General features: G+C 36.1%; 1 protein-coding gene across 2 annotated transcripts in view; it reads right to left on the bottom strand.

Annotated features, from left to right (window-relative positions):
- LOC127449208 (FERM, ARHGEF and pleckstrin domain-containing protein 2-like) overlaps positions 1–21,430 on the bottom strand; it is an 88,720-nt gene that overhangs the window by 51,450 nt on the left and 15,840 nt on the right. For both annotated transcript variants that reach the window (XM_051712479.1, XM_051712480.1), the window contains exon 3: positions 4,191–4,295. In XM_051712479.1, the coding sequence (XP_051568439.1) occupies positions 4,191–4,295 (105 nt within the window). The remainder of the gene's footprint in view (positions 1–4,190; positions 4,296–21,430) is intronic.

Genomic DNA, 21,430 nt, shown 5'->3' with positions numbered 1-21,430 from the left:
ATACTTGCATACTTTTGTTTGTACAGATGAACGTGGTACCTTCAGGCATTTTGAAATTGCTCCCAAGGATTAACCAGACATGTGGAGGTCCAAAAAAAATTTTTTTATGAGGTCTCTGCTGATTTCTTTTGATTTTCCCATGATGTTTTCTCCAATTAGCCTATCAGAAGCTAAACTAGGCTTGACATAATTTTCTGGAATTCTCCAAGCTACTTAAAGGCACAGTTAACTTAGTGAGGGTGAACTTCTGACTAGGGACACGCCCGAAGCCAAATACCTTATTCGGAAAGGCACAAATAATGAGTTACTAACGAATAATGGATTCATCCGAATAATATAAAAGATATTCGTATGACTGATTTTCCAAGAAGCACACGGATAAAGCAGCATTTTAAATAACAATATATCCAAAATGTATGAATCTGTGCCAATAGTTCTAAAGTGTAAAACTAATGAATGAAAATGTGAACAGTGTGACTTCAGATCGAATGGGAGTGGTCTAGACTCCGTTTGCGGTCTCTGTTAATTGTGCACGTCTGAAGCAACAATAACTAAGATACAACATTTACACGTTCCACTTCTTGAAATGTCTATGTAAATTTATCACATGATTCACATGTAATGATTCCCATTGATTTATTTATAGCCAAAACCTGAGCGCGATGTTAAATTCCTAACCTGAAGTCATTTAATGCACAAAGTAGATGTCCTAAACGACTTGCCAAAACTATAGTTTGCTAATATGAAATCTGTGGAGTGGTTAAAAAATTTGTTTTAATGACTTGAACCTAAGTGTATGTAAACTTCTGACTTCAACTGTGTGTGTGTGTGTGTGTGTGTGTGTATACAAAACTTATGAGTCAAAAGGGGAATCCAAACATATGCACTCAACTATTCAGTATATTTGATATTAAACATTTAAGGATTATCAGCTCTCTTTTCTTCAGCTTTCTATCTAAATCGAGCAATTATGTGATTTGGAAAATAAAAACAGCCATTTGGCTCCTAAATGTTTCAGTTTAGGAGCCTATGGCCCCCAAGTTATTTTTTATTTTTTTGTCTGGAGCCCTACTTCAAAGTGCTCTGCTCTCGGTCATCTCACACACAAGAGCACGAGTGACGATCATGATGAGGTGTTTTCAGTTTATGAGCAGCTGGCTTCACACATTCATTTTGAAGTGCACATCACTTGCCAATTATATATTTATTCATTAAATCACAGGCTTTTGCAGTTTAATTATCACACTAGGACATTTCACAATTTTAATTTTGATTAATTGTGCATTCAAACATTTATTTTCATCTAAATATATCATATTCCATGTAGGGCTACAATTTAAGATTATTTTGATAATTGACTAATCTAACGATTATTAGAACGATTATTTGACTGTTCAGCAATTATTGCAATGATTAATCATTAGCTCTTAACCGTCTATTCAGCTTGTATTAAACATGCTTGCTAACAATAAAGAGAACAAACTCATCTTTTAAAAATACCTCTAAATGACATTGACTGAAAAGGAAAAAAATACTTTGTTTCATTCAGTAAAAAATTCAGTAATTTTTGTTAAAGTGGTTCTGTCTTGTTTTCCATTTAAAATGGTCTAAAAATCCCTAAAACAAGATACAATTATTCGAGAAGCAACATATAATATATTTAGACTTGCTTTAAGAGAATGTATCTTAAATAAGTCTGTTTTGTGTATCTTTTAACTTTGTTATAATTCTGCAAGTGCAGTACAGACAAAATATACTTATATTCAAGATCTATTCTCTAACAGCAAGTCTAAATACCTTATATGTTGCTTCTCAGGTGAATGCTTTTTTTTTTTTTTTAAGGATTTTTATATAAATTATTTTTAATATTATAGTCAACATTCTCAGATAACAATGCAGTATAGCTGCTAAAGTAAATGTACATTGTTTTAAATGAGTTTTAGATATTAATTTTGGAAAACAAGCCAAAACAAAATCAAAAACATATTTTGTTGCAGTGTATAATGGGGCGAAAACTACCTCTCTCACCTTTCTGTTCACTTCAATCCATCTTTAACTCACAAAAAAAACCCCAAAAAAACAAAGCTGCATATTGCCAATTTTCTTCGAGAAGAAATGCACAGTGACAAATATTATGATTCAATAAGTCACGAGCAATAACGTTATAATCTAGCTGCAACAAGCGCGCGCGCTCAAGGGATGAGCGTCCACGTGACAGAGTGTGCATTAGCCGGGTGCAGTTTCAATCTCTCTCAAGGTCAGACATTCGTGCAACTCATAGAAGAGGCACAGACCGCACAGAGAAATGCCAGTTTCGGAGTTTGTAGTTATTTACATGACCCGCTTCCTTATTATTTGAACTTTAATAACGCTATAACGTATAAAATATAACTGCATTATAGATGTAACGCCGGGGTGTTTCCTCGACAAGCTAGTTTTGCTTCAGGCGGAGCGGCAGCTCCAGCTTCACTTATTCAACAACGAGAGTGCTTCTGTATTTACTTATTTTGTATTATTCCCCCATACTTTGCGATCTACATCACCTTAAGCTGTTTGGAAGGTTTGGAGTGCATCTGGACTGCAAGCGGTGTAATTCTTCCTCTCCTCAATCAGGCGCGAGCTGCAGTGCTGCTCTCATGTGTCATCATTAGAGTTTATTGTGACCTCATGTTACGTTAAATAAGATCATACAACTATTCGACAACGAAAATTTGTTGACAATTTTTTTTTTTATTGTCGACGTTATCGTTAACGTCGACTAATTGTTTCAGCCCTAATTTCATGACATTCTGCATTCTATAGCTATAATGTTATTTATATAACCAGATTCCGTGATTCCGTCCGTGTTTTCCACATGCTACATGTGGTAACGGTATGAGCAGACTCTTATCATTGAATTATTGAAAATGTAAAATTCTGCACTAGCACTACTAGCCCGACCAGGCCAGCAGAATTTTATTTTGTTGTTCTTGAACCATGCATTGGTTTCTGGACTTTGCAGCAGGCATTGAAACTGGAGAAAGAAATATCACAGCCACAGAGGCCACAGATGAGAGCAAGAGATGATGACCATGCCTTGGTCAAAACCATACTTGAGGGATTTTTTTTTAAATGTATAATGGGCTGCTATTAAAATACCCCAGGATGTGCACTCTCTGAGAACTCAAGCCTCGTTGCATGTGTTAAACACTACTTTGGGGTCTAGTATGAATGTGGATGTAGAGTTTGTTGAAGCTCTCCTCCTCTCAGAACATATCGAGATGACAGCAGCAGGAATGCACCTTTTCTTACTCCACCTCAAGCCCTATCATCTCTTACCGAATCATCACATACACACATTCCACACCTGATTCAAGATCCAAACAAGCAGGCTTGGCACACTAAAGAACAGATGGTGAAAAGAACTGGCAAACTAAAAAAAAAAAAAATAAAATAAAAAATAAAAGGAAAAATCTCTGAATAAATCAACTTACACAGCCCTAGCAGAGCACAGCAGCACCTTGGAGGAGTAATTTATGATGGTGTTTTGTCTGACAATACAAGCGCTCATGCCTCATTTGCAGGGGAAAGGGAAAACGCTTTATATGAAATCCGCTCTCACCAACAATGATTTAACACTTTTTAGACAGAACAGTGGATTCCTTTCCTCATACTGTATGCTTGCCAAATATTCCTCAAGTTCAGTACAAACTGCTATCCAATTTATACCAGCAACCACAATAAAATGCTTTATAAATAGTTGCCAAAGCTAATAAACAAGCTGCACCTTTTCAACTACTATTTAAAAACAACAAAACAATTTTAAGCCCTATTCAGCCCTAAATAAATCAGACTGAAATTTCACTGGCTTTTAAAATAACTTATGGTTCTATTTTAAGGCACAATAATTTGCCAGCAAATTACGAATATACTAACTTAAAGTTCCATATTTGTGTGTTGTTACTCTCAATAAATGCAGACCATTTAATAATGCCCATTTTTACTTATCCTTTAAAAATATAACATTTTGTGTGTGCATCAGACAAGTTTAAAAGGGAGCACCAAACCTCTGAGGCCCAGAGAGAGAGGCAGCGCAAACATCATAATACATCACCTCATCTTTTAAGAGCTTAGCCGGGTTTTCAGAGGAGCGGACCATTCACAATCCAGTCTTTGTGTGTGCAGGGACCGTTTGTCAAGTGGCTACTTACCCAGTTCATCTGCAGGTTCTGGAACTCCAGACCAAAGTAATCGCTCTCGATGAGATTGATCCGTCTGAACACTTCAGAGAAGAGAGTTTGACCAACCGCCTTTGACTAAAAAAAAAACAAAAACAAAAAATATTAACATTTTTGTTTTTATTTAACTTCAATGTTGTGTGATCCTGGTCATATAATACTCAAAAAGATTACATTTTGGATGATTGTTAAAGGGATAGACACTCACATTGCTCCAAACCAATTTTCTTTCCACAGAACAAAATAGTAGTAGTTAGGCAGATTGTTGGTGACTGACAATCTCAGTCACAATTCAATATTGTATGGGAAGTCATATGGGTTTGGAACAACAGGAGCACACTTATTTTTCAGTGAACTAACCCTTTAAGTTACATTTCATTTAAATTTATTTGGAAGAAGCTTGTATCTAAAGCTACTAAAAGTGCATTGAAGGCACATCAGTTTACATGTTCCTCGGACTAAAACCAACAACTTTGACATTGCCAGCACCATGCTATACCAGTTGAGCTACAGGTACAAAATGCATGAAATGATATACAGTAATCCTTCAAATAGGAACAGCGGCTACGTCTGCCATGAAGCCGCTGGATATTTGAGGCTAATGGGTGTCACTGGGAAATATCTGTGGGCTATCAGAGTAATTCTCCAAAGCATTCAGCCAGGACTAACCAGGAACAAGGCCACAACTCAGTCAGTCTTTGAGATCAGCTGGATTGTCTGTTGTAAACAGCTAGCAGTGAAAGGCTGGCTGAACATCTGAGGACATTTCAGAACACACAGGTGGCTCAACCTGCTTAGAGAAAAGGGTTTTCCCTGTAAGCGGACTCAGGGGTTTGTCATTACAAAATGAAGGACTAATTACTATGTACCCAGAACACACAGCGCTTGGGCTTTGCCATTCAAGCCTGTGATTTTCTGGGAAAATTATACAGCAGACAGCTGTTTGTAATGTTAAATGTATTTTTAAGACCATAAAAACTGTCTGCATTGAGTTGAGCAGCTTGTACCTTTGAGTTCTTTGGTGCAATCTGAACTTGACTGATTCTTTCTGTCTTTAACCCTGTAAAACAAACTGTTTTTAGTACCATTAGATAAAATATAAAAATAAATCATAAAATGTATCATATTTTATATACAATATTAAGCTTTAGAGGTCATTTTTCCTCCATTAAGATTCCCAGATGAGTGTTTCTCATTTGGTGTTTTTATTCTTTTTTTTCTCCATCCACAGCATTTAAATGTTTACTTTCTACAACATTAGTTAATTAATCTGTTTTTCCTGTCCTTTTGACTTTGTTACACACACACACACACATAGCTGTGGAAAAGTATTTGCCCCCATCCTGATTTTTTCTGTTTTTGTGTATCTCATACTAAATTGTTTTTAAATGATAATGTTATTTATTGAAGCAAAAGTTTTCAAATACCAACTGGGCCTGTGTGAAAAAGTATTTTCTCCCTTAGTTACTAAATCTCCAAATCTATGAAACTGCATTCATAACGGGGTTCAGCTGGACTAGACACACCCAGGCCTGATTACTGCCAGCCGTTCAATCAAATCAACACCTAAATAGAACTTTTTCAGTAGCATGAAGTTGGCTAAAAGGTCTCACCCAGTAGCACAATATGCCAAGGTCGAAAGAAATTCCAGAAATGAGGAAAAATGTGATTGAAATACATCAGTCTGGGAAGGGTTACAAAGCTATTTCAAAGGCTCTGTCACTCCAAAGAACCACAGTGAGAGCCATTATCTCCAAATGGAGAAAACTTGGCACAGTAGTGAACTTTCCCAGAAGTGGCCGACTAGGGGTGTAAGGGTTCAAATTTCTCACGGTTCAGTTTGTATCAGAGTTTTAGGGTCACGGTTTCGGTACGGTATTTGTTATGTTCAGGGAAAAAAAAAATATTACTGCAAAATCCAAAGTAAAAATATTCTATTTGGTAACAAACACGTCAAGAGATTTGCCCTCACTACAAATCACCATGGTTTTAATACAGCAACCATAGTTTAAACATTGTATTTGTAGTAAAATCATAGTAACCACAAAATTAACATGATTACTGTCATGGTCACAATACTAGAGCAAAATCAAGGTTACTATATGGAAACTACAGTATTACTGTTGTAAAACAATGGTTAATTGTATCAAAACTATGATTCCTGCCATGAAAACCATGGTGACAGCAGTCATTGTTATTACAGTCATGGCTACTACAATATGGATTAGAATTGCACCTTTATAGGGTTAAAATCCTGAAAATTGTCATTTTTGTCCTCTATGGACCTCTGAGTATCTTTTTTAAATTGACTCACAAGGGTTAAGGACCCTAACGAAAATGAACTACACTACTTTTTACTAAAACTAGATTATATATATATATATATATATATATATATATATATATATATATATATATATATATATATATATATATAGACAGACACACACACACACACACACACACAGTTGAAGTCAGAAGTTTACATACACCTTAACCAAATACATTTAAACTCAATTCACAATTCCTGACATTAAATCGTAGAAAACATTCTCTGTCTTAGGTCAGTTAGGATCACTACTTTATTTTAAAAATGTGAAATGTCAGAATAATAGTATAGAGAATTATTTATTTCAGCTTTTATTTCTTTCATCACATTCCCAGTGGTTCAGATGTTTACATACACTTTGTTAGTATTTCGTAACATTGCCTTTAAATAGTTTTACCTGGGTCAAATGTTTTGGGTAGCCTTCCACAAGCTTCTCACAATAAGTTGCTGGAATTTTGGCCCATTCCTCCAGATAGAACTGGTGTAACTGAGTCAGGTTTGTAGGCCTCCTTGCTTGCACATCGGATTGAGGTCAAGGCTTTCTGATGGCCACTCCAATACCATGACTTTGTCCTTAAGCCATTTTGCCACAATTTTGAAGGTATGCTTGGGGTCATTATCCATTTGGAAGACCAATTTGCGACCGAGCTTTAACTTCATGGCTGATGTCTTGAGATGTTGCTTCAATATATCCACGTAATTTTCCTTCCCAATGATGCCATCAATTTTGTGAAGTGCACCAGTCCCTCCTACAGCAAAGCACCCCCACAACATGATGATACCACCCCCATGCTTCACAGTTGGGACGGAGTTCTATGGCTTGCCAGCCTCACCCTTTTTCCTCCAAACATAACGATGGTCATTATGGCCAAACAGTTAAATTTTTTGTTTCATCAGACCAGAGGACATTTCTCCAAAAAGTAAGATCTTTGTCACCATGTGCACTTGCAAACAGTAATGTGGCTTTTTTATGGCGGTTTTGGAGCAGTGGCTTCTTCCTTGCAGAGCAGCCTTTCAGGTTATGTCGATATAGGACTCATTTTACTGTGGATATAGATACTCATCTACCTGTTTCCTCCAGTATCTTCACAAGGTCCTTTGCTGTTGTTCTGGGATTGATCTGCACTTTTCACACCAAACTACGTTCATCTCTAGGAGACAGAATGCATCTCCTTCCTGAGCGGTATGATGGCTGTGTGGTCCCATGGTGTTTATACTTACGTACTATTGTTTGTACAAATGAACGTGGTACCTTCAGGGATTTGGATATTGCTCCCAAGGATGAACCAGACTTGTGGAGGGCCACAATTTTTTTCCTGAGGTCTTGGCTGATTTCTTTTGATTTTCCTATGATGTCAAGCAAGAGGCACTGAGTTTGAAGGTAGGCCTTAAAATACATCCACAGGTACACCTCCAATTGACTCCAATTAGCCTATCAAAAGCTATTTGGCTAATTGCCTAAAGGCTTGACATAATTTTCTGAAATTTTACAAGCTGCTTAAAGGCACAGTTAACTTAGTGTATGTAAACTTCTGAACCACTGTATTTGTGATATAGTCAATAAAAAGTGAAACATTCTGTCTGTAAACAACTGTTGGAAAAATCACTCGTGTCATGCACAAAGTAGATGTCGTAAACGACTTGCCAAAACAAATTTTTTTGTTTGCCAATATGAAATCTGTGGAGTGGTTAAAAAATTAGTTTTAATGACTTCAACTGTGTGACAGACAAACATACACACATATACACACTCACACACACTATATATAAATCACAGCACCAAGTTTTATTTCAGTAATCTTCCTTTTAATATTTTGACTATCCTGTTTCTTTTTCTACATAAAGGATATAGAGGCATGTGTATCATATACATTCATATTTTTCTTCGTATTTATTATTTATATCATTTATTTGTCTATTACAGCAGGTCATATTTCAAATTTGTCATATTGGAAATCTGAGATAACTTTTTGCCCTCTAAAAACAAATCTAATCATTTTCTTATAGATATAATAACACATTTTCTTTTAATTATAACAAAGTTTACTAATTAATCTTTGAAGAAGAAAGAACAATAATAAATACAACACTTCGTAAAGTTTCTGTCAGATACATTTCTATCAAATACATCGAGTGCTAATGGCATATTTAATGCATTAAGCCTAATGTATCAAATTTGATACATAGTAATGTTGAAATTAAGTTTCTTACTTTAACCTTAAATGCATACCTCGGGTCTTTAGAGACCTGGGACCTCATTCCATCCCCTGTACCTCATCCATTTTTTGGAGTTGTGCCCACACCTCTTTAGTAGTTTTTTTTTTTTTTTTTTGCACTTCCATAAATTAATTTATGAATATTTCCTATCTAATTAATTTTACTAATCACAGGATATCAATTTCTTTGTGTCTTACAAGAGAAATGATTACTATATCCATACAAATAAATACTATATCACATTGACTTTCTATGCAACAATGAATTATCAACAATGGTGAATTATCAGTATTTTATATGCATATGCACATACATTATATACATGCGATTTCTTACTCAAGGTGGCACTGTTGTTTCAGTGATAGACTTGATTTACATTTGACATTGCTATTTGATGAAGAAACAACATAGAAGTAAACTATAGCAAGTAAAACACATGATCAGTATGATATGATTATTGTCATTTGGGTTTACTACTGAAATAATGCTAAAGATGTGCATATATTTAGACTCAAGTGCCTGTGAAAATACACATACGATACACATAAATGACACAGATTACACATGTGTAGATTATGTGTTATGTGTAGCTCAATATGTTTGATAGCCAGCTGCATCTCATGACATTTCAGTGTGAAAATAATGAATCCTATTCTAGATTTTTCCTGATTTGTTGCAGTATCTCTTTAATTTATGAAAAATAAAACATCAAAATATATACAAATATATTTTAATTTATTGTTTTCTAATTGTCTTGAAAATATTTTTAAATGTTTCCCTATCTGGGCATTTTGTGCATCCAATTTTGATAGATATACAGTGCATTCAGAAAATATTCAGACCCCTTAATTTTTTTCACATTGTTATGTTGGCAGCATTATGCTAAAATGCTTTAAATTATTTTTTATTTTCACATCTATCTACACTCCATACCCCAAAGCAAAAACCAGATTTTTGATAACTGCACATTTATTAAAAACTGAAATGTCACATTGACATAAGTATTCAGTCCCCTTGCTATGACGCTTGAAATTTAGCTCAGGTGCATCCCATTTGTCTGGATCATCTTTGAGATGTTTCTACACTTTGACTGGAGTCCACCTGTGGCAAATTCAATTGACTGGACATGATTTGGAAAGGCCTGTCTAACACACCTGTCTATATAATGTCCCACAGCTGAAAATGCATAGAGCAAAAATCAAACCATGAGGTCAAAGGAACTGCCTGCAGAGTTCAGAGACAGGATTGTGTCGAGGCACAGCTCTGGGGAAAAATTTCGGCTGCACTGAAGGTTCCCAAGAGCACAGTGGCCTCCATAATTCTTAAATGAAAGTCTGGAACAACCAGGACTCTTCCTATTTTGGCCGCCTGGCCAAACTGAGCAATCGGAAGAGAAGGACTTGGTAAGAGAGGTGACCAAGAACCCGATGGTCACTCTGGTTGAGCTCCAAAGATCATGTGGGGAGATGGGAAAAACTTGCAGGACAACCATTACTGCAACACTCCACTGATCTGGGCTTTATGGCAGAGTGGCCAGACGGAAACCTCTCCTCAGTGCAAGACACAAATAAAGCACCTAAAGGACTCTCAGCCTGCGAGAAAGATTCTCTGGTCTGATGAAACAAACATTGAACTGTTTGGCCTCAATTCCAAGCATCATGTCTGGAAGAAACCAGGAACCGCTCATCACCTGCACAATATCATCCCAACGGTTAAGCATGCTGGTGGTAGCATCATGCTGTGGGGGTGTTTTTCAGCGGCAGGGACTGAGGGTCTGGTCAGGGTTGAAGGAAAGCTGAAAGCTGCCAAAAGGTGCTTCAACCAAGTACTGGGTTAAGGGTATGTATACTTATGTCAATGTGATATTTCAGTGTTGTCTTTTTAATAAATTTTAATTATCAAAAATCTGGTTTTTGCCTTGTCATTATGGGGTGTAGATTGATTTGAAAAAAATAAATAATTTAAAGCATTTTAACATAAGGCTGCAACATTACAAAATGTGAAAAAAAGGGTCTGAATACTTTCTGAATGCACTGTAAGTGTGGGGTTCTATAAAGACCCGAATATGTAAAAGTCTTTGGGAAAATTACCATGCATTTAAGGGTTAAACATGGTGCTTTGAAACAACAATAGGCTAGTCTTATAAACCAAACATTTGTCAAAAAAATGTCTAACTAATTTTAATGTGACCTTGAACTTTTAAAATAAGCTGTCATTTATACCAACAGTCAGTTTTTGCGCAAGTTCGCCGCCATATTTTTTAACCGACCAATTTAAAACAAAGCATTTTTTCCCACAAATAACCACTAGATGGTACCATAAACACGTGAAACTTAAATACCATAGGTTGTTTGGCTCATCTGTTTGATACACACAGCGTAATAAGGTTAATAGAGTTTTAAAGAAAGGAATTTACTCTTTGTGCCAAGCAGGGCAGGCAAGCACTTTCAAATGGCTTCCTCATGCCTCTGCCAAGACCCATATCAACATGTACGATCACTTGATTTAAAAGGTACTGGTAGTAACACAATGAACAAAAGCTGCTGGTGTGATCACATCTGCGTTAAAAGACGTTATCAAAGACCTTTCCATCACGAACATGTGCGAGGAGTGTCCTGTGCTTGCGAGTGAATTCAACAGATTCTGTTTACACACTTCAGCATAAATTGGATTAACACTCTTCTGCAGCTTTCTCAAGCACCCTAAACTTAAAGCTCATTAGAAATACAGCATTAATAAGCAAAGCTATTGATACACATAGTGGTGTTGACTGCCTTAGAGAAAACACTAATCATAGCGTATTTTCCATGTGTCACAGTGCAGTGCCAACCAGGGAATAAAAATATAATATTTTTCATTTCGGTTCGCTCGAGCAAAAACTGTATTTTTTCGTTCTGGTTCAAAAGTTCTGCAGCCTCCTCTCCAAATGGTTACCCGTTAGAACAAAATAAAACAAAAAGGTAAATAATGTTCTTTTTAAAATGACAGTATTCTGCAGGAAGGGGTGGGTGAATCAACAATTGCAGCGTTGCCAGATCTCACAAGAGAAGCAAGCAATCTCGTCTGGAAAAACAAGCTTCAAAATAAGCCACTTGCCTCAAAATAAACGAAACATTTATCTATTGCGATATATCACAATAGAAATTGTAACAGTTAACTAAAATTTAATTAAAAGATCTGCTTCAGAGTCAAAACCCTGCAGCATCAAATCTGTATTAATGCCTCATATCTAATAATTCAGTGAAGACTTGGAAACAACTGAGAAAAGCACTTTTTACATCTAATAATATTTTCCTTGTATCTGAATTAGCCGTGCATGTATATGTAGTAATTATATAGTTGTTTAAAAAAAAAAAAAAAAAAAAAGGTCTTCATTCACAGAATATGACATCCAAAATGAACAATTAGGCAAAGAAATGTGTGATGCAGCAGTTTCCTTCAGGTTCAAAGCACGTTTAATTTTTTCGGGCAACATGAAGTGGTGTATTTCCAAAAATATACGGTGATAAACCCTTTGGCCGTTAGTTTCATGAAAAAATTATAGGAACAAAATTAACCGGTTTCCAGCATTTAAAAATAACGTTTTCACTCCGGAATAATTGAAAATCACTTTGTTCTGGTTTTCAGTTATGTTCTGCTAAAAATTTAGTTTGCTTTCGTTCCTTGAACCATTTTAAGTCCCTGGTGCCAACCGAATCCTCTAAGCACAAAGACACTTTGCAGCGAACAGGAGTTCCTTGTTGCAATTCTAGTGTCGGACTGGCAGGTTTATGGGTCAACTGAGATTACTGAGCAACAGATGTTCACGGTCTGGGAAATCTTTCAAGCAACTTAGAGTACAGTGGCAAATGCTGGATACAAACTGGATACAAACTAAAGTGTAGTTGCATGAGGTCATCACTGAAAAGAATCTACATGATCAGGCTATGCGTTTCTGTGTGCTGACTGTGTTGGGGCATGTTCAGATCTCAGCGTGAGGTAGCTAAATCTTTCTCATGCTCTCTAAACAAAGTTGAACAGGTAGCAGCTCTTGCCACGTTGCAATAATCCCAGCCACACTTTGAAACTGAACGATAAGAAATGCTGTTAATCCTTAACTTGTCAAATTACAGAATTCAAAAATGCCCCCGCCAAATAATTTTATAAAATGTAATACAGGGCTCTACAATACTTTTTTTTTTCTCCTGGCCCATTTGGAAACTTCTTTTTAGCAACATACTTTTGTGTGTATAAAAATAAAATTAATTTGCATATACTTATTTTATAAGTCGACCTGAAAAATCGATGAAAGTTCATAAGACATTCATCAACATTCATACACAGGTTTGATGAAACAATCAGTTTTTACAAACCTCATCAATATGTTAAGCCGCTAAATAATTTTAATTTAGTGACATATTTAAATCCGGAACAAACAAAGAATGTGTTTAAATACATGAACTCCAATAAGCTGAACACTACCAAAAATCAGCTTATTCAAAAAAAGAAAAAAAGTTTAGCCTACACAAAGACTTTTGACGTCAAAATGTACACAGGCATGTGCACAAAACTTGCGCACATTGGATAACTCCATAAAAATTATGGTTAAAGCTGTTTTCATGCACAAAAAAAAAAAATCTTTGTGCGCCAATTGGTTTTTGCTTAAAAGGAAATTCACCTAAAAATTATAAATGTCATCTTTTACTAACCCTTATGCTGTCTCAACCTCGTGTGACTGACTGACAAACACAAAAAATATTTTGAATGAGAGATCCAATACTTTCAAGCTCCAAAAAAGGCCACAAAGACAGCATAAAGGTAATCCATATGATTTACAGTTTAATCCATGTCTTCTGAAGTGATACAATCGTTTTGAGTGAGAAACAGAGCAAAATACAACTACTTTTTTCTATAAGTATTGATATTGCAGTCTCCTAGGCACGATCATGATTTGAAGCTCGATTATACTTCCTCGTGCTTGACGCAAATGCAGACGGCTGTACATAGACCCCACACTGTATGAACATATTCACATCATATCTCCAACAAAATATCTTTGTTTTTGTTCCACAGAGAAAGCAAGTTATGAGTTTGAGATGGCATAATGGTGAGTAAATTGAGAGAATTGTCAATTTTGGATGAACTATTACTTTAAACTCTTTACCCTGATAAAAGGAAAAACTTTGAGCTTAAAACTGTTTAAAACAATTTGCATGACCATACATGTTGTCGGTTTATTAAGCATAATCTGTGTAAGATTGTCCTTGTAAATTTGCAAAGCATAAAAAAAAATAATAATAAATTCACATGTACGTGATCAATTAAATGCAGAATGTAGTGACAACACAGCACTGGCCCTATAGGGCAAGTGACAGTTTTGTCAACTGTCCTTAACACTTTCACGCTGGCCCCAGGTCAGCAACCCATCCTTACTGTAATGGCCAACATTTATTACCTCATTAGCTGAATATTTAGCTCAATAAAGGAGGTAAGAGGAAAAGCTCTCAGGAAATGTGCTCAGGAAAAGATGTCAAATTTATCACCGTGGTAAGAGCGTACGTGCAAAGAACAAAAATGTACATGTAGCTGACCCTACTCTCAAGTTCTTGACCTAGAACTCATTTAAGAGTTGGGCCAGTACATTTACACAGTCAAAAAATTGCAAGTCTTATTCTATATTGTCTCTATAGTATCTTACAAGTAACACGTGCACCCATTGAGGCTAGCATTACAGTAGACAGCTGCACAGAGTTAAAATGGGAGTTAATAAGGATCAGAGAAGGCTTTAAGTATACCTAGCCTGGCCCTTTCTCAGGCTAACAGACTGGCATTACTGACCAACTGCTCCAGTGTGCTGCATTACCTAGACAGTTAAAACACACATCAGGGGGGCCTGGGTAGCTCAGCGAGTATTGGCAAATACCACCCCTGGAGTCACGAGTTCGAATCCAGGGTGTGCTGAGTGACTCCAGCCAGGTCTCCTTAGCAACCAAATTGGCCCGGTTGCTAGGGAGAGCAGAGTCACGTGGGATAACCTCATCGTGGTCACTCTAATGTGTGGTTCTCACTCTCAGTAGGGCACGTGGTCAGTTGCGTGTGTATGCCACGGAGAACAGCGTGAGCCTCCACACATGCTAGGTCTCCACTGTAACGCGCTCAAGCCACGTGGTAAAATGCGCGGACTGACATTCTCAGATGCGGAGGCAACAGATTCATCCTCCGCCACCCGGATTGAGGCAAGTCACTACGCCACCACGAGGTCCTAGAGCGCACTGGGAATTGGGCATTCCAAATTGGGGAGAAAAGGGGAGAAAATCCCTCCCCAAAAAAATAAATAAATTGGATGTACACAAAATTTCAAAAGATTAAAACACTTATGGCCGATGCAATTACTGCAAAATAGCCAAATATCTGCCTATCAATCGGCCTGACCAGTATATCAATGTCATTGATTATCAGCTGAAACACTCAGCTCTGTTCCTCACACAAATCTTATAACATCAAAACACTTATTATTGGGCATAAATTGTAAGGAGATACATTTTAACATTAGTACCACATTAATCAACTACACTTATAAGCTTGTTCAAGTGTGATCAAAATGCATAGAAGCTCAACTGATAGAGCAAAAATAGCGGCAGTCACGCTTTTTTTCATGATAAAGTTAGACAGGCCCCCCAAAAAAGGTAAACTCTTATAATGCAAGGCAAATTATGCCACATCTAAATTATATATTTAATTGAAGAGCCTTCGACAAGTGTATTCTGTAAATAAAATGGGTTAAATTAATTCTTTTAACTATTAGGGCTGGGCGATGGGATGATTTCATCGGATATCGCCGATGTCTTGCAAAGACCCAGTTGCCATTTGCAACACTCAATTGCAGTGTTTCCCATTAATTACCTAGACTGTGGCGGCCTGTTCATGAAAAGCGAGTCAATACGCACAAACGCCGCTGATGTCACATGCATTGCCATCGGGAAAACAGACGGTGGGAGACATTAAGCTGAGAGGTGCGCCAAGCATTTTATCAGGGTAGCATAGCAGTAAACCCATAGCAAGGGTTAATGCATGACTGCACGTCGTGAATTACGTGCAACTTTTCAGTGCATTTTTTTCTCTCTCATAGATTTGGCTTAGTCTACCTGTTAATTATTTTCAACAATGTCCTGACTGTTTTAATATGTTAAGTAACTTTTACTTAGTGATTTCCATTTAGAACAGGCTTTTAGGGTTGTTCCACTGATCCTGCACTATTCATTCAATTGTTTTCAGTAAATATGCCTGTTAAATATTCACTAACATTGATTCAGTGAATGCGTGTCATGTTCTATATTTAATGTACAATGATCAATTCAAGGCGAGCACGTCGCAGATAAATGCCCCTTTTCAGTGGAATTTAGCATCGGATTTGGAATAGATAAAGTATTTTAAATGGATCGCATACATTTAAAAAAAAATGTTTTCTGTTTTCTGAAGGTTGGTTTCTCTTTAGACTAGTCGGTTACAAAACTTCCATTTAAACGACAGTCAAATTAGTCGTAGCGCACATCCCTAGTAACAATGTAGGCAACTCCACGGCCCCCCAAATGTTGAAGGGAGATATTAAATTTAGCATTTTCAGTAAGTTTAATTATAATAATTATATAAAAATTATAATCTACCTTATTTTAGAAAATATTAAGAGATCTTGAGGCCCCCCTGGAAGTGTACTGAGGCACCCTGTGGGTCCTGACCCCCTGGTTGAGAGCAACTGCTTTAAACTCTACTAAATTTTAAAATGTTAACGTAACATTATTATGATTAGACCATTATTATTATTTCCCACTATTCGCTAATTCTGTACATGTAATTTAACTAAATAATTATGTCCTCCACATCATGTTAAAATAGGTGTGCACAAATCAGCCTCAAATGTAAAACTGCTGATATATTGATGGGACTTTCACCTATTTTTAGACCATACTGATTTATTCCAATTTTTTTTAATGTTGGTATTTAATGTTCGCTGCAAAATGTGTGCTTGCCATTTCACAATTGCTTGACAACTCGTGCCTCAGTTAACAACATATTCTACAGTTCATGAGCCTACATATTCAGCTTCATCTGGTAAGAAAGAAAATTAAAAAAATAATATAATGAAATAATAGCACAATAACTCATAGTAATAAATTAGTATTATTTTTATTAGGCTATTATTATGAATAGACATATACAAGTCATATTTTATTTATAGAAACTACACATGTAATAGTTACATTTTAAAAATGGATGTTTCATTTAGATTTGTCACACTTCCGGTTTAAGCCTCGCCAACATTCAGTTCTGTCCGAATACAGAGACGTATACAGATAATTTTGCAATAGTAACAGATACAAATACAGATAATGGCTGTGCTGCACACCCCTATTTATTAGGCTTTATTATTATGATTATCTTTACATTTATAATTGTCTTTAGTTCTTAATCTGTAGGCTATTAGTAATTTTCCACCAGTCGACGTTGATGGATGCTTGCGTGATGGCACATGGACCCGTTGGAGATGGTAAATGTTTGGATTTGGGGAGGTGGTTAAAATATTTTTCTGATCACTTCGTTATTTTATTACTTTTTTTGTTTAAAGTGCAATTTGAATTTAGAAACATCTTTTGTTTATTTTTAAAGAAACATCTGTTATTTTTAAGGTGATTATCGATCAAATATTTTTTACATATCGTCCAGCCCTATCAACTATACACAATATCAGTCTTATAAAGCAGGCTGTTGACCTTTAGAGGTTAATGATGAATTAGTTATCGTTTCAAAAGCACAAAAAATAGATAAAAAATTGGTTATAGGCTACATATCAGTTATCCGACACTAAAACGCAGATATAATCAGTCTCCTTGCAATGGCTTTAGTGAACTCAATCTGTGCATGAGCAAATCCCCTGACTTCACACTTGAGGACTTGAAGCCAGTGATGGCCGCCAACATGGCTGACCCAATGAAAAGCCCAATCTGTCATGCTTCAACACGCTCAAATTATATCAGAGTGAGAGATGGCAAAAGTTGTCATCCGAGTTGGGGGTGGCGGGAGGGGGGTTAAAGCAATCAAGAGATGCTGGCCTCTAGGATTTTCCTCTCTCAAAGCAGTCACTAATTTGTTCCAGTAATTGCGTTGTATGGCAGACGTTAAGCAGGCCAAATGAGTGTGTGAGGCTTGCTAATGCTGATCATACTGACTCAATGAACAACTTGTCCTGTGACTCACTTTTTGAAAACTGCTGTCACTGCAAGTTGCTTTTCTACAAAGGATTGCGAAAAAAGTGAAAGACTGATAAATCACCTGATATCTGGCATTTACTTTGAGATTATCAGCATAGCCAAATAACCATGGTGATAATAGCATTAGCTCACCTTTGTGTTAGTTCCACAATCTACCAAAAGCCTAGTCAATGGATAATACACATACACTTTTATAAGAATTTTTACTGATCATTAAGTAAATATTGTACTAAAGATGTTAAATTAATTTCAGCATGTGCATACATTTCATTTGCTAAAACTTAACTATATTAGCCTAAATCAAATATATCGGAAATATCTGCTTTTCTGCTTTCTCATTATTGGCCATTGAGAATCCACAATGGTTTACCACAACTAAAAAGGCAAACCATCTAAAAGGCCAACCCTCAGTGTTGTGTCAAGTCTTAGCTACTTAAGACAACCATTGTTCTTCAGCTGAACTTGTGTCACACTTGCAGGAGGGATGGTAATTGTAAGGAACGCTTCTGGTTCAGATTCCTCTAATGATTCAGATTTCTTAACGGTTCCATTAACATTTCCTTTTCATTTGATGAAGAAATATTTGGAAAAAAAGAAATGAAATTTTCTTGTATTTACTGCCCTCAGCAGTCTATCAAATTATGATATAATTTCAGATTTCAACAGAGCAGATATAACAAATCAGAGATACATTTTATGTAATTCTGGCAAAATACATGTTTACACAGACCTTTTAATGACTTCTTTTCAAAGACTCTTTAGGAGGCATAAGTGCAGTCCAATAATTGGTCTTACTGTCACCTCCTATATATATTAACCTCCTGAAACCCGAGCATGACTGCGGTGTGCATTTCCCTTTTTGATTTGTAACTAGGAAAAGCACAAATAAAAATAAATTATTGACCTGTTTTATGTGACATCACTATATGACCGTGCCACCATGTTCGTGACCAAAATTTCATAGACCTTCAGTGTGCTTCACAGTGGGATGCGACAAAGCTGGCAACATTTTTGTTGTTTCGATTTATACTTCCTGAAAAAGTATGCATACAGTGATACTGCTGTTTACTTACCAGAGCTAAAATGTTATTAAAATTTGTTGCAACTTTACTCCGCTACATTATTTTTACCAAATAAATACTTTTTACTCTGGTACAGACTCTCTCATCACTCCTTACCCTGATTAAAAAAAGTTTTTAATTATTTACGGAAAGTAAAAAAAAGCAGAGACCTTATAAACAGTGTGCAGTGTGTTAGACTGACAGGCCGTGCAAGTACAGACACTCAGCGCATGTGCTCATGGAGTTTGCGTCAGACCAGCGAAGCCCGTTTTTATGAAGGACTATTGAGAAGGTCTGATGAAGCACTACCAAACACACAGATAAGATGCAATTTACCCTAGCTGTGTACAAACCAGATGCAGTATTCATCACTGTATATAAGTAACAGAATACAAGGAACATGGAGGACTCTTAAGATGTTGTGGAATAATGACAGTCTGTGTTTTAACCACATGATTTTGCTTCATTCAGGAATGATGAATGGAAAACTGGGTGTGGCCAGTGTGACAAAGTTCTGCTGTCATTGACTACAATGTAATTTCCCAGGATCATCCCAGTTTGTTTGGACAATTCATGTATATGAAGCTCTCCTAAATCATCATGTGAAGCATTGGGAAGTTCAATTCATTTTAGTGAATCGGTTTGTCCGGAGGATTCATGTTCATGACTGTATAAAAGGAAGATTCATTTGCTTTTCATGCAGAATACCCTACACATTATTTCATCTCTTCTTATTTGTTGCTTAATATTTGGTTAAATGCTGCTGATCAACACTGTTTTTGATTGATTTATTTACATGGATAAGTTTACATTTATTTACACACTGGTTTATCTGTTCAAATGCTGTTTGATAGTTATTAGGGCTGTGAATCGATTAAAATTGTTTAATTAAAAAAAAAAAAAAAAAAAAAGTTAGACAGGCCCCCCAAAAAAGGTAAACTCTTATAATGCAAGGCAAATTGTGCCACATCTAAATTATATATTTAATATATATTTTTGAATGCTGAAGTTTAATCTCTCAAATATTATTTTCTCTGGCTGCCGTTCAGTCTCTACAAGTATACCTGGCTGCAGCTTGCTGTACGGGCAGGTCCTTTCAGTCTCGTATACACGCTGGGTCTCACTTGGGCGGTTTCGCTTTTGAAACTGCTTCAGATGAAAGCGAGTGAAAGTTTTCGGGCGATGCAAAGATACACGGCATTTTGCCCGTATCTCACACACCCAGTTCACCGCTTGTGGGTGAAGTCTTCATTCTCCATACAGTAAACCGGCTCCCGTGTTTATTATTAGTGGAGAACCGATCAGGAAATTTGAGGCCGATACCGATCTCTGATTTTTAAACACTAGAATCGGCCGATATGATACTGATTTTTAAAAAAGAGCCCTTTGCCACATATTTTTGCAAGTTATATTGTGCAGTTATATGTTTATGCCCCACACAGTAAAATTATGGTAACACTTTACAAAAAGGTTCCATTTGTTAACATTATTTAACAACATTACTGTAGTTAACATGAACTTAATGTTAGTTACAACAAATACTATTAAAAGTTGTATTAGTTAACGCACTATGAACTAACAATGAACAAATATAATTTTATTAACTAATATTACAATTAATAAAGGGTGTAAAAATATATTGTACATGATACATAATGCATTAACTAATGTTAACGAATGGAACCTTTTTATAAAGTTACTAAAATTACATTAAAATTATATTAATTGTGAAATGCTAACATTTGTTTTGAAACAGTTATGAATAGTTCTGTTGTCAATATCAGTAGGTCATGTGACATACTGGTGAGCAGTAAAAACCCTGAGAGCATCACACTCAGCAGAGATACGTTCAAAATTAAGAAAAAAATATCCATTACAAGCTCTAAAACTGCTCCAGTGAGAAACAATTAATATCTACAGTTGAAGTCAGAAGTTTACATAGACTTAGGTTGAAGTCATTAAAACTCATTTAACCTCTCCACAGATTTAATATTAGCAAACTATAATTTTGGCAGGTTGTTTAGGACATCTACTTTGCACATGATGACACAAGTAATTTTTTCCAACAATTGTTTACAGACATACCGTTTCAATTTTAATTGACTATATCACCATTCCAGTGGGTCAGAAGTTGACATACACTAAGTTAACTGTGCCTTTAAGCAGCTTGGAAAATTCTACAAAATTATGTCAAGCCTTTAGACAATTAGCTTTTGATAGGAGGTGTACCTGTGGATGTATTTTAAGGCCTACCTTCAAACTCAGTGCCTCTTTGCTTGACATCATTGGAAAATCAAAATAAATCAGCCAAGACCTCGAAAAAAAAAAATTGTGGACCTTCACAAGTCTGGTTCATCCTTG

The sequence above is a fragment of the Myxocyprinus asiaticus genome, chromosome 12 (assembly GCF_019703515.2).
Source record: "Myxocyprinus asiaticus isolate MX2 ecotype Aquarium Trade chromosome 12, UBuf_Myxa_2, whole genome shotgun sequence".
In the NCBI taxonomy this organism is placed as follows: domain Eukaryota; kingdom Metazoa; phylum Chordata; class Actinopteri; order Cypriniformes; family Catostomidae; genus Myxocyprinus; species Myxocyprinus asiaticus.
This window is presented reverse-complemented; position numbering and strand designations above follow the sequence as displayed.